Source organism: Corvus hawaiiensis, chromosome 3 (genome assembly GCF_020740725.1).
Source record: "Corvus hawaiiensis isolate bCorHaw1 chromosome 3, bCorHaw1.pri.cur, whole genome shotgun sequence".
NCBI lineage: Eukaryota > Metazoa > Chordata > Aves > Passeriformes > Corvidae > Corvus > Corvus hawaiiensis.
Window position 1 is genome coordinate 51,456,883 of NC_063215.1, and position 14,940 is coordinate 51,471,822.

The window sequence follows — 14,940 nt, forward strand, 5'->3', positions numbered from 1 at the left end:
GTACTTTTACAGAAATTACTTATTATCAGTACACTGAAATCATGGCTAAAATAAAGGATGACATTAAATACATTAACTGGACTTTACACTAAAAGAAAGTTTAATCTGTGCGTACATTATAGTAGAAACAGGTCTGCTGAGTAATGACTAATAGCAAAGTATAAGCCCTCCAGAAATGGGTAGTCTTGTAACACTGTTAAAAAAACCAGAGTTTTACAAACTTTTCTAGGGGGAATATAACCAGTCTTCTCTGCCAAGCCCCAGGCTAGAACTCCAGGCAGTAGCAACAAGTTTTTTCTGGCTACAAGGAACTTGCAGCCTACATCCCAAATGCCTACAGTCTGTCACTAAGTGCACTATTCTGTCCATAGTGGAAAGGATTAAAAATGAGTCCTGTGATTTCTTCAGATAAGGCTGCAAAGGCTACTTGAATACGTACATTAAGTACTGACTAGCTACAGAATGTTTCTGGTGTTCACAGAAAAAGTCTAAGGCTACAACTGTTCCTCTCCATTGCTCTTCTGAAACTGATCTCACTCCTGCTCCCCTTGAGCTACAGAGCTGTTGAATGCTGGCCAGAGAGTTTTCTTTGACATTATAGTAGCAAGGAAAAGTGAAAAGTCCTCCCTGAAATCCCACAACAAAGAATGCATAATGATTGGCATGCCCAGGTCTCATTACATTAACCTAAATATAGGTGAGATAATTGTATGATGTTCCTTGTTTTCTCATCAGAATGCCAGATACCTACCACCAAAAATACAGATAAGAGGACATTAAAAACAACTACCTGATATTTCACCTAAGCATGATGCAAATGACATGGAAAAAGAGGCAGAAATTGTACAGTGGCCGGGAGAGAGGTAATTTCCTTCACAGCAGCCCCTATGGTGCTGTGTTTTGGTAACATAGCACTGTCTCAGCTTTTGCTGAGAAGCACTTACACAGCACCACAGCCGCTGCCACCCCAGTGAGGGGTGCACAAGAGGTTGGGAGAGGACACAGCTGGGACAGCTGACCTGAAATACCGAAGAGATTCCATACTATATAATGTCATGCTCAGCAATGAAACTGAGGGGCAGGTTTTTTCCAAAGTATTTGTTGCTCAGAGACTGGCTAGGCATCAGTCTCCTGATGGTGCTTTTACATCACAACGTTCATTTGCTTTTTTTTTTCATTATTAAACTGTATTTATCTCAACCCTGAAGTTTGGGGGTTTTTTTCTTGTTTTTTGCTCTTCTGATCCTCTCCCCCATCCCACCATCCTATACATTCTGGTACAACTCAATGACATAGCTCCAAAATACGTATGACAGAAATAACTTTTCGCACAGTAACCAAGTGAATGCCACTAAATTCTAAGTAAGCAGAACTTATTTTCACTGAGTTATTTCCAATTAGAACAACAGAAGTAATTTTTCTGAAAAACAACTACTGATGTTAGCTGAAGGCAAAATGCACCAAGTTCACTGCGCAGAACACTCCCACTAGCCAGAGGAAAATCCTGCTGGCATTTTTTATGTGAGGAAAACTGAGCATACTGTGAGGGCTTGTTCCTATGGAGAAACTATCACAAAAGAAGGCAAAGCATGAAGTTAAAGCAGCAGCTGTTTCTCTCTGCAGAACATTCATATATGAAACTAATAAGTGCCTTTAGTTTAGTTCAAGCCAGCTTCAAATTCAGAGTACCCAAGTTCACACGGAGTACATCACTGTCACTTGAAGCAATTTTTCCATCTTATTTTAGTGGAAAATTATTAGTATAATTCTTTCCTAATCGTTAAATCCTGGGAATAGTCTACTAGAATCTGAAATAGCCCTTTCTTTTTTTTTTTAAATCCTAAAACCCCCCAAAAATAAACAGCCAAACTCTAAGCATTAATATTTATATTCCCATCACCTATACAGACGCTTCATTCTAGCAAGCAATGGTAATATCACTTACAAGGACTAGAGTCTAACACAGGCTTAAGTGAAGTGCACATTTCTGATTGTCAGGGTAGATAATATCCAAGGAACACAGTAACTCTGACTCACAGAGGGCTGGACACTGCTTCATAACATGAGACTTGGCACGCACAGAGGAAGGAAACGAGGAAAAATGCCTCAAAGATAATTATTTTCTACCCTCCAAATAATCAAGTTACTTCACCAAATATATGCCAATACTTGCCAGGATCCAAGGGCATAGAGATTAACCTCAACTCAATTAAGATCAAGAACTTCTCTGAACATAAATCATCTTCCAAAATCACAGAACACAGCAGACAGTGACCACTGCCAGCAATCAAGATCTAGGATCCTTGTGCTATTGCACTTTTGTGATACCCAAACTGACAGCACAATCTACATGCTTGACCTACACATTGTGAGTTCCGTTATCTCTAGCAGCAGAAGAAAACCCCTCAAGATACTTCATAATTAGGTTTTGCCTCCTGAAATTCTGTTCAGCCTTTCACTGTATTGAATAGTTATATTTATTAACTTTTCTGTTTCTCCTTAATTTAAAAAAAATAAAAAAAAAAAAAAAAAGGCGCTAGAATACCGTGCTTGGGACCTGCTGGAAGAAAGAATGCTTAAAACAGCAAAACCAAATAACTTTGATGCTGGCTTTACCATGTTCCCAATTCAGTTCAATTCAACTGAAGTAATCAGGGTTTTTTAATCCCTTAAAAAGAAAATACATTCCCTTAAAAATGGTAGGCAAGAGACTACTCTGGGTCTCATAGCATTAAAACAAGTTTCTATTTTATCAGCTAAGTGTTCCAGAGAAGTTGTAGGAGGATTGTTAAAAAAGGAGGTTTATTAAAGTAAACTAGCAGAACATCAACTCCTAAAAAAGTAACTCTGATTCTCTGCATCCAATCTCTCTTCCATTCTATAAATTTTCACGCCATTAATTTGCAACCAGAAACGTTAAATCATGAACTGCATGTCAAAATAAGGGAGAAAGATCTGCTTTATAAGGCACTTTCTGCTGCACAACAAGTTTATCTGATGAAGGAAACTGTTTTGGTCTGCAAGAATCATGGGCCTTGTATCTTACCACATCAGTATCTAGTTCTTGTCCCTCCCGTCCAAAAGGCAAAACTCAGAATATGCTCAATGGAAAGAGCTCTTCTGGCATCTACTGACCATTTAATTTCTGCCAAGTCCCTGATTCTGTAATTAGGTAACCCAAATAAAAACAGTCTCAAAAACACTTAAAATATACACTTCATATTTCTTCTGTAAGTGGCACTCAAAGAACAGTTATACAGAGGTATCACAATGAAGTCCAAAAGCTCATGTGAATCCAGAACAACTTACTGACAGGAAACAAATAAAAACCCCAAACACATTAACTGTAGTTTAAATAGAGATAAAACACCTTTTAATCTTTAAGAGCACTCTGAATCGAGTGTCAGATCTACCCAAACTAGCATCCCCACATTTAGGGTTTATAAATTTCTCTCCTCAGCTCCCACAGTGCACATCAACATTGTGCAATTTCAACAGTGAAACTCCACTGCTTATTTCATTTCCTCATTTTCCTGCCTTTGCACAACATAATATACAATCAATTGTACACATTTTAACATAAAAGGTTTCTTTCTCCTGTCTTTGCCAAAACCCATCTCCCCTCCAAATCACGCAGGTTTGAGTCAAACACTGGAGGTACTTGTCACTATTCTTTAAACCCTGCATTTTCAAAAAGAATGAATGCTCCTGAAATTAGTATGAGTAAGAAGATGAATTTGAAAGAACATTTAAGATAGGACGAAAAAATTCCAGTAAAAATGTATTTTAAGTGCACCTGAGGTCCATTTCCTGCATAAGTGTATTTACTAGCAACTACATATCTGTACAAACAAACTCAGGTGCAATCTTCAGAATTAAAGGAGATGTTAATGGTAATTCTTAAATTAAGTTTTTAATTTTTGTGAGCATAATAGAAAGGAAATAGCAAGGCCACAATTCTTTCTCTGAGCATTGTTAAGAAGTGTAATAATCTGCCAACTTGTGAAAAAATTCCCCTCTGAAAAATCCCCAGGAGCTTCTTCCCAAGCACCACATTGAGAGCAGATGGCCAGCATCAAGTCTGCAATTACCAGTCTGGCCTGACAGTCCCACAGATGACAGTGATACTCTTTTCTTTTTGTGGATGTGTCGAGGGGTCAGCTTGATAGATGCAGACAACTTGGTACCACAGGCAATGACCTCTTCCAGTAAAAATATACACATACAATCAATTTGCAAGCCTGTCATACAATTACTCATTAATCTTCGTTTCACCATTAGGCTTCCCTCCTTTTTTCTTTAACACTGTCTTTTCTGCCACTTAAAAGTTTTTCAAACAAGGTGGCAGGAAATGCATAACATTGAGGATACAGTAGAACTGGCCATTGTCAAGCATTGCCAAAGACAAACGTCATGAATTATCTGTTGTTGCAACCTTTCTCCTCTGTATTTTCCTCTCCCTCAGCACAGTCTCCCCCCACCCAGCCCTGAACAGATTATTCTCTTGCCTACAGAGGTGAACAGAACATCTAATGAGGAGCTGCCATTTCACTTCCTCTCCTTCATCCCAGCCCTCAAATGGGGAAGCCCTCAAAAGGGGGGAGGGGAGAGCATGGTTTTAATTCAAATGCTGCGTCTTAAAATACTATTGTGTAGCATTTGGCTGAGAGCGATTAAATCTATATATAAATACACACCATGAGAGTGCTTTATCCCCCCTATATTCCTTGGGGAAAAGAAAAAAAAAAAAGCTTCTGCATTAATACCCATTTACTATTTCAGTTTTACACCCAAGAATTTGAATATCTGAGCAAAACCTTGATTTCGCCAAAGCCAACAACTTTAGAAAGGTTTAGAAATGAAAGGAAGCAGAAAGCAAGTTATGAGTTCCTTTCCAACTGACAGATGCAACAGAAAGAGCGCGGAAAGGATTTTCTCATGTGCAAAAGAGGCCTGATAGACTTAACTGAGGCAGTTGGACCTTTTCTCAGGAATGCTCAGTCCTCCACGGAGACTTCTTACACTGATTCAGCATTCCTTACTTCATTTCTACTAATTCTTTCTGTTTTTCCTCATTCCAGCTACCCCCTTTGAAAAATTTCAGGCATAGAAAGATGCTGGAGAAAAGTATATCACAGTCCCATCATTCATTACCTGTCTTGAAAATCTTACTGGAAAATAAGTCAATGCAAGCAGGAAACCTCAAGTCTTACTACAGCCTTGCTCTCTCTCATTCAGGCTTAATTCCAGTGACACGTTGCATAAGGAGAGTGCCGATGTTACGGAGACACTGCCACCTTAGAGGCTGTAACCCTCCCTGATAAGATGACCTTTGAGTAATCATGATTTAATCCAAACTAAGCTCTGACAATCTTTAGGTACTGTTGATTCTTCTCAAAGATCCTTGACTATGCCTCAAATGCCGTGCAATAAAATGGAAATTCCTTCCCACCAGAAATGGACATGAGAAGACACAACACGCCCCATCTTCCTCACGGCACAATGAGCAAACTTTCTTTGCTGACACACACTATGTGACACACACAATGAATACCAGAAAGCATTGTCCTTTTATCAACTCCCTCAAAAGTTTCTGCTTTTTCCCCTCTTGTTTATCAAGTGCTGTAGTACAGGACATTACTTTTCTGTATAATCTGGCAGTTCTTGTAACTGCAATTACCAAAACATGTAAGACAAGTACCGCCTTTGTGGCAGAGATGCAAGTTAATGCACACAACTCATGTAGAACTAAATCAATCAACCCTCACCAAAACAATTACTTGGCTCGAGCAAGGGAGAAACTGCAAGCACTCAACAGCTTTGCAAAAGTACAGTTAGCTTGTGAAAAACGCCTTTAAAACATTTTGGATTGTTTCTCTCTCAGAAACATCCAAAACTTAGCAGTATCAACTCACCTTCCACACTGTCAGAACAGGAGGTACCAATCCCAGTGTCCCCGCTGTCAGAAGCTATGCTGTGTCTTCTCACAGGATTGTTTTGACTGCTTGATGAAATCGCTGAGGACTGCCACAGGGATTCAGTACCAGGTAACCATCCCACTGAGGAATAATCTGAGCCTATGAAAAAAAAAAGCCAGAAGTCTGTCATTAGAGATACAATACAAATGTCAGCAACAAAATACCTGCCAAGATGAAAACTGAATCCTATGTTTCATAGATCAAACTTGAGCCAGACTGTGTCTGTGTCTTGGAGGGGTTTTTTTTGTTAATTAATCATTTTGCTAGATGAAAGCTTCCTCAAAATTCCAACATATGTATTTTTACTATTTAGAAACATGATCCTTAAACTATTTTGTACTCTGTGCCAAGACACTTATCATACGATTCCTATCCTAGAACTGATTCTCAATTCACAGCAGAATTTTGCATTGCAAGCCTTCAAATACAAAGAAATGAATTAATGTTAGGACAGAAACCAGTTGACGACTTGGCCACTGAGATACAATCACTTTGTATTGTGAATAAACCACTGACCTAGGTGATAAAGCCGGCAATGGAATCACCAACACTGATATCTAAAGTAATTCCTTATATAGCTGCACACAAGCCACCTTTGTGAGACGTGTATCCATCTAGTGCTTTGTTTCATTTTGGTTATTTTTTAATTTAAATAATCGTTAAAATATCACATTTGAAAACACAATTCAGAGCAGCAACTAGTTCATCTGTTCAAGGAGTTTTTAAAGTAGGCCACATACTCTCACAGTCAACCTCAAGGGAAAACTTATCACAGAGTACAATCCCAGAAGACCATTACAATTTCCAATAGCCAATATCTAAATCTGAGCATTGTTCAAAGGCAGAGTACTGATCACCACATTCATACTCTGAACCAGCAGAGGCACATAAAGAATCTCGGAAAAAAGCACGGCTGCTCTTCATTATATATAATCACATACATACATACACCCCCTCTAGCAGTTAGCTTTGTATAGCACTTTCAGCAGGAAATGACTCATGAAGAAGTATCAGCTCACATATAATGTCTCTTATGCTATGTGCCATTATTTTTAGATCATTTAAACACTTAGAGCAGTGTCCATCCAAAGTCATAACAGCAATTTACCTCTGCAATGATATCTGCTATTTCCAGCTGTACTTGTTTTCCAGTAAATTAAATAGTTCAGAAAATGATGTAAAAATTAATATATGTGGGTGTATATATAATCCTGCCCCCACACATATGAATACATACATGCTCCCCATATAGCAGCCAAATCACTAGACCTACTAGCCAGAGTGGTAACAGCTGCTTGCCAAGCCACTTGAAAATTGAGGAACACAGTAAATACTTACAAATTCCTTACTGCATGCACTATTTAACTGCAACATGACATCTAAAACAGTCTACTTTTTTGTAGGTTGGTCCTTGAAGGCCTTAAATATGCCTGTCCATCTCATTTTCCTCAACTTCATTCTCCATTGAGGTTACTGCCTCTTCTTCCCTTTAGCACATTTGCCTACCTTTTCTCCTAGTGATTCAGAATCACCCAGTTCTCCTTCCCCTTCATTCCACTTCAGCCATACCTTGTGCAATGTATTTCCTTCTCTTCCTTAAACTTAGTTTTTCCTCTCCAAAAGTCTCTTAACTATTCCAGTATCTTTCAAGTCCAAGGGTGAGGGGGAAGACCAGAGGAGCCAGACATGAACACACGTGCCCATGGCTCATCAGTCATACCCCGTAAAGAGGTCCCAGCCAAGATTCTAAGGGAATACCACTCCAGGTGTCATCTTTCATGCCACCCTCTCTGTGTCATCAGCTAATGTACTGAAGTGTGACAGTTTTGCACACAGCTAGTGGGAAACTGGGACATTTCTTCTTCTCCTACCATCCAGCACATTTTTCACTAATACTCTGGCTGCTTTGGGAACAATAATTTTACCATCCCTCCCTCTGACACAGGGCTACTTTCCACAAGAATTCCACTTCATCCTTCTCAAGAAGCATCTAGCTATTCCAGCAAGAGTAAAACTGAGTTATAGAAGGCCAAGCTAATTAAATCAGAGACAGTTCTGATTTAGGAGACATTTAAAATACATTTATAGAAGAGAAATTTAGATTGATTTACCCTTTATTATGCTGTTTTCCACTATACAACTCTCTGGTAACATTTCAGCTTTTATGGCATTACACAGGTGTTAAAAGAAATGCAGCTGATTATTTAATATGCAGTAGTGGTAGCATTAACACAGCATTAAGTGTCAAACCCCTCAGATCTCTTGGTCAGACAAATGCTCAGCATGTGAACCTACAACCATCCATACACAAACCCCCAAAAGGGAGAGATACTTTTCACTCCGGTGGAACTTTGAGGAACAAGAGCTAAAAATACCACAGAACGAGAGTAATTTAAGAAAGGACTTCCAGAAGTCACCTTCTCTAACCTTCAACTAAAAGCAAGGTAATTAGATCAGACTACTCAGGGCCCCATCCAGCTGAGTCTTGAACACCTCCACGGACACTGATTCCACAACCTCTCTGGTTCTTCCAGCATTTTACCACCTTCCATTCCAAAAAAATTTTCCAAACATCTCAAGAGTCTCTCATGTTCCAAACATAGTGTTGCAATATATCCCAAAATATGCAACAACCCAGTGCAACTAGACTCAGTTAACAAACAGGGTTAACATACTAGAGGGGGCAGACAGTCATTCCCACCAGGATCTCTGCAGGTACTGTAAGGAGAGAAAATAACAGGCACCACAAAACACCTGCTATAATGTATTCTCAGTTTTACACCTACACACAGCCAGCCTGCGGACACACCAAGCCCTGGGTGTGGTGCTGAAGCACAGGTCCAGGAGGACATGCTGGCACATCACAGAACGAATGCTTTCTTTGCACTCAAGGGCAGTTCAGCATCTCTACGTTAACTCGTGAAGCCTGATCCTTGAGCTGGTAGGCCTGAAGAGGTAAGTGCCGGTACACATCCATAGCTACACACACACCAGCATGAGGCCAGCAAGACTTTCCAAGCTTTGGCTCAGCACAGGCCAGCCAGATCCCACCTGGCTTTCCAGGGAAATATACACGTCTACCTGCACTGTGCTCTGAGCTCCAGAAGGGTCTCTTCACTCAGGCACTCCCCTCTCACTTCCCCTGGGATGCACAGTTGGCTGCAAACAGCAGCAGGAGTACACCCACAGTGCCATCACCAGGATTATGCCTTTTCCTTACAGCCATCCTGCACACAGAGGCATGCACATGGGCTGGGGTGAGGTGGAACAGCCATTTTTTCACTGGATTTCTACTGTTGAGGAGAAGCCTCTGCATTTAAAAGCAGTATGTCCCAAGAAAGACACTTGGTTTAGATTTTTAGTAGGTAAATAATATGTGGGTTTCAACCTATTTATACATGTCAACAGATCATGGTTGCATGTTGGGGTCCCTCCCCTGCCATGGAGCCCTGGGAGATGGGCCGTGGGGGGGAGGCACGGGGTTTCCCTGCCCCTGGTCAGTCTCATTCCCCATTGGTTGGTTTGTGTTCCCCGGGGTGGCCAAGGACCCTCGGGTCCCATGACTGCGGAGCTCCTGAGCAGAGCCCCGGCCATGCGGCAGGAGAAATAAACATCTCAGAAACATCTACCAAGAATCTCTCCATATATACTTCGTTTCCACGGGACTCGTGGTTTGAAATATGCATGTTGCAGTATCCCCACAGCACAACTGGTGGAGGAATGCGGGCAAGATACCGATCCCTGAAGAAGATTCGTGAGTAAAATAACCACTCTAGACCTCTCTCTTCTCATCTTGGTTTGGATATTCTCTCTGGACTATGGAAGAATCGTGGGAAATGGGGCTCTCTGAGCCACAGAAAAAAATGTATCTAGAAGTAAAAGGAATCCTTGAACAACAAAACAAAAAAGTAGTGCAACTGGGAGATCTAGAACATTTCTTCATCTGGCTTTTCAAAAGGTTCTCCTATATTTCTCGAGACTTACTTTTTAATATCGAACCTCCTGTATCTTGTGAGGGGTGTTTCTGGGACGAGATCTGGGATAAAGTATGGGATCAAAGAGAAGCTTTCCGTGCATACCTTATAATCAGGGAAGCTCTTGAGGAGCATTTGTACGGTCCCATTACCCCTAAAGCAGAGGATCATACTAGTCCCGTGGCCGAGGCTGCGCGGCCGCCATCCCGGGAGCACGAGACTGCAGCCGTGCCCATGGAGCTGCCTGCGCTGGATGCGCCCGGCCCCCTCGGGAGCGCGCGCCTTATCGCGGACCCCATCCCTGTCTCGGGGTCCCCGGCCACGCGACCGCGAGTGAGGGAGCGATGCCGCAGGCGCCGCGGGTGCCGTGGGCCACGAGCAGCCAGGAACCGGGCATCGGCGTGGCAGCCCGCTCTGAGCACACGGCTCGGAGAGCCCTGCGGAGGGAGAAGCGGCGGTTTCCACAGCGACATGAGAAGCCGCGCAGCGCCGAGCTGGAACGGGGCCACTCTCAAAGCAGCGTGGAGTTTGTGGAGCGGAACCACTTACAGGCCACGGAGCCAGCAGCGATGGCAACGCGGGGCCGTGCAGAGCCCAGACACGCACCGGAGCTGCGCCGCTCGGAGAGCGCGGAGCAGCCGCAACGCGGGGGCCCGGCCGAGACGTCGGAGTCGGCGAGGCGGCGGCCACGCGGGACCAGCAGCCACGACAAACACGCAAGCACGGGATAGGACAAGTTGTAGCCACGAAAGTCACAGGAACTGTGAAATGGTACAATGTAAAAAACAACTATGGATTTATAACACGAGATGATACAGGGGGAAATCTATTCATCCATAGAACTGCCATTAAAAGGAATAACCCTAAAAATTACCTGCAAAGTGTAGGAGATGGAGAAGTTGTACAGTTTGATATAGTGCAAGGAAAGAAGGGTTTACAAGCAGCGAATGTTACTGGGCCTGGAGGTATTCCCGTCAAAGGCAGCCGTTATGCACAAAATTATAAACAATATCCATCCCAGCAATTTCCCTACTCACAGCCTACTTTCCCCTTTTACCCTATACCCAATATGAACCCTTTCCTAAGTTTACCCCATCCCCAGTGTATTCCTAATCCGTTTTTCACCCCATGGCTTCCCTATACAATTCCCTTTCCCTACAACTCCTCTCCCATGCCGAGGGGGAGATAAAAAGGGGGAGGGAAGAAATTAAACCCTCTCCTGCCTCAGTTTCCCCACAAAGCATGCCCGGAGAGTTCTGTCTCCCTTCAGTCAGCCCTAAGATGTTCCAGAGAATCTGTTTGGACATTTAAAGACTCAGGAGGGTGGCTTGTTTTGTCTTGAAACTGTTCTTGTTATGTTTATCCAGTTGTTTTCATTCTCCTTTTATTAAAATAAAATGGGTGAGATGTTGGGGTCCCTCCCCTGCCATGAAGCCCTGGGAGATGGGCCGTGGGGGGGAGGCACGGGGTCTCCCTGCCCCTGGTCAGTCTCATTCCCCATTGGTTGGTTTGTGTTCCCCAGGGTGGCCAAGGACCCTTGGGTCCCGTGACTGCGGAGTTCCTGAGCAGAGCCCCAGCCATGCGGCGGGAGAAATAAACATCTCAGAAACATCTACCAAGAATCTGTCCATATATACTTCGTTTCCACGGGACTCCTGGTTTGAAATATGCATGTTGCAGTATCCCCACAGCACAGTTGCACATGATCACTTCAAGAAATACTTTCTCTTTGGCACCCCTGACATTAAACATACTCCTTTTCTTCTTCTAAAAAGGATAGCTAATGACATAACCCAGGAGTCTACAGTCTTTAATGTTCCACGGGATATCCATATCTTGCAGGCCTAATGGAGATTCTATTTCATAGAAGGCCATTACAAATATACAAGTGTCTGCATGAGAAGGTGAGTTCAATCAGCTTTGAAAAGCTGTATCATAAACAACCAAATACAAGCACCAAGACAGTAGAAACAAACCCAATAATTAAGCCTCAACACTAAGTAACCCATAAAATAGGACCTTATAGAGCTCATTAGTCCAAGACATTGTTTAAAAATTAACATATTACTTTCATTATTTGAAACTCACCTTCTGAGCCAAGTCCTGAGGAATCCCCAATCACTATGCACCCTGTTCTATGCTCCCCATCTCCTTTTTGAGCAGCTCTCTGCAAATGCATCATCTTTCAGCAAACAGCCTACATTAAAAGAACCAAGTGTAAAAGGGGAAGATACACAGCAGTCCCCGAACCACTCAGCCAGCACACCTGCCTCACCCTGCTGCTCTAATCTCAAACCTGCCAATCAGCAGCCAGTGTCCATCTGCCCAAAATACAGAGTGGGGTAAAGAAGCAAGCAAAAATTTCTAATCAGTATTTGTGCTGCTGAATTGTATATTAGCATCTGTCTATGATCATTCTTCACTGGGTTAGAAAAATCTACCTTTCACAGGATTCACTAGAAGAGAAAAATGTAGTGTCATCCTACCGGGCTGCAATTTCCACCAACAAACATGACAAAATACACGTAAGATCACAAAAAAATCTCAAAAGAAGCCTTCTTTATACAAACAGTTAAATGCCTCCTTAAATTTGGTCAGTTAAAAATACCAACACAGTCCTCTGTTTCCAGCCTAGGCTTTTAAAACAGATCTCTTTACAACTAAGTATATAAAGTGCAGGAAGTAGATTATTTATTAAAAGGAAACAGTTGTCAAAATTTTACTCCACAAAAACATGAATCTTTTTCTGTGTGTTACAGAATGCTGTCATCTATTGCTGTCTGAAAGGCTCCCAGTTAATTCTGGATTGTTACCACTCCTAATTTCAGTGGCATGCACAGATCCCCTATGATATACATACACAAAATAATAACATCACTGTCTTTACATTTGGTTCCTAAAATACCTCTAACATGCTTGAATGTAAAGATTATTATTTTAAGTGACAGCTATGATACTGTTACTTTACCTAGACACTGAATGGAAAGCAACAGCAAAAGACTTAACTGGGTTTCACACCAGATACATACGAAATTAAGAATACTGATTTTTCTATTCCACACTGTGACTGAAATGGATTGTGACCAGAAATGAATCACTCATGACAGCCAGTGCAGATTTATATAAAGGACTCTGAAGAAGATCTCACTACAGCACTATCAAACCTAACTATGCAAAGCTCATTCTAGCCACCATGGATGTGACCAGGCTGTACAATCGTATTTCACGCCTGCATGGCACTGAAGTCTGCCTGAAGCCCTTTCAAGGGAAGAGTCAGCATTCAGCCCAAAGACACTGCCAAAGTTAATTAGTTTACCCTCACCATCTGTACCTTTACCCAAAACCCTGATAATTATGCTGAAAGATCCCATGACAGTATTTTGAAAGAAGTCAACCCACCTTCAAGCCAGTTCTCCCAACACCCACTCATATAAACGCCTGACATTGCTGAACTTATTCCGGTTGCATCTTCTACACACACCTCCCTTCTCAATAAGTTCCTTAAAGTGCCATAGCCTCTCTTTGGCTCTCCCTCCTGTCCCATAGGGCTGCATAACCACACATTTTTCAGAAGGAAAAGTCTACAAAGAAACCCACAAATGGTCTCTCAGTGACCCATTTGCTGTATTGTAGGAAAAAACTTACTTCAGTTGGAAAATGTTTGTTTACTCATCATACCTGCAAGATCCTTACTGCCACAAGATTAAAGAAAATCTCACTCTAGGGTCTGCCTCACGCACAGCAAGTCTTCATGGATAATATTCTATTTTTTTTTAACTGCTGAAAAGACAACACAGTGAGAAAAGGCAATGGAGGCAGGGGAACCCAAAATGCTAAAAAGCCTTTCCAAAAGACACAAGAGCAGATGTCATACTTTAACACATTTATATAGGGCTTTAAAAAAAGCTGAGAGTCAGCAATAGAATGGTGTGACAGCAGCCTCCCTCAGTCTAAGGTGAAGCGAATGATAAGGTGCAGTCATTCAATCCGATATCCTGACACAATAAAAAGATCCTGGCATGTAAGTGTTCCTTCCAGACACAGGCAAGAAAAACCTTACTTCAACAAATAACTACTTCATAAATTCATTTGAAAATAATGTTTAAAAAATCGCATCCCAACCTTAACCTCCTAGACACATACTTCCCAGGTGCACTTCATCTCCATGGTCCTTCTGCAAAGCAAATTACAACTTTTATTAATACAAATGTCCAAAACAAGCTCCAGGTCTACAATGCACCTTTTCTCTTCCAAGGTGAGCAGAACACTGGAAAGAGAGGTTTCCAATGCATTCAGGGAAGGTGGCCAGATGACAGTTTCAGGATCCTTTTTTTACAAACACTCTGGAGGTGGTGGAAACTCGCAGCTCTACCAGTTGGCCATGAACTAAGATACCAGAAGGTCCTAGTTCCTCCTCTCACACAAATGCAGCTGAGAGTAGGTGGATGATGCAGTTTAATCAAAGCGCAATAAGAAGCAAAGTGGGATGAAATGACAGCCTGAACTATTAAATTTTTACATTTCAGTTTCTCAAAAGTACTTTACAGTGTCAGCTAAAGTATGATTCATCCTAAGGACTCACATCCTTTATTAGTGTGCTTTCTTGAGAGAGCCTGCAAGTAACTAAGTTCTCATAGTCTTCCTGTTAGAAACTGATTAGAACAATTCTAAGCATGAAGAAAGATAAAAATGTACAGATATAGAGCGAAGCAGGGGAAGAAAAATAGGAATGTGAGAGTTCAAACAGAAGAATATTGAGAGAGACCTTTTTACTGACGTTTTTACTTGTAGAGGCTGATAACGCTGCTTGCTATACAAAGGCTAATGCCTGTCCTCTGTATTATTAATGTGCAAAAGAATTCACTTACTAGAGAGAGAGAAAAACATAGAATAGTAGAGGAAAAAAAACAGAAGAAAGAAACCTGAAGAAAATACTCAAAATACAATCCTCAAAGTACACATAGACCTGACAGGCAGTATCACTTACA

At 41.7% G+C, this 14,940-nt stretch overlaps 1 protein-coding gene across 2 annotated transcripts in view; it reads right to left on the reverse strand.

The window, feature by feature from the left end:
* The window catches only part of CEP85L (centrosomal protein 85 like), a 139,768-nt gene that overhangs the window by 83,837 nt on the left and 40,991 nt on the right, over positions 1-14,940 (reverse strand). For both annotated transcript variants that reach the window (XM_048296230.1, XM_048296231.1), the window contains exon 2: positions 5,916-6,077. In XM_048296230.1, the coding sequence (XP_048152187.1) occupies positions 5,916-6,077 (162 nt within the window). The remainder of the gene's footprint in view (positions 1-5,915; positions 6,078-14,940) is intronic.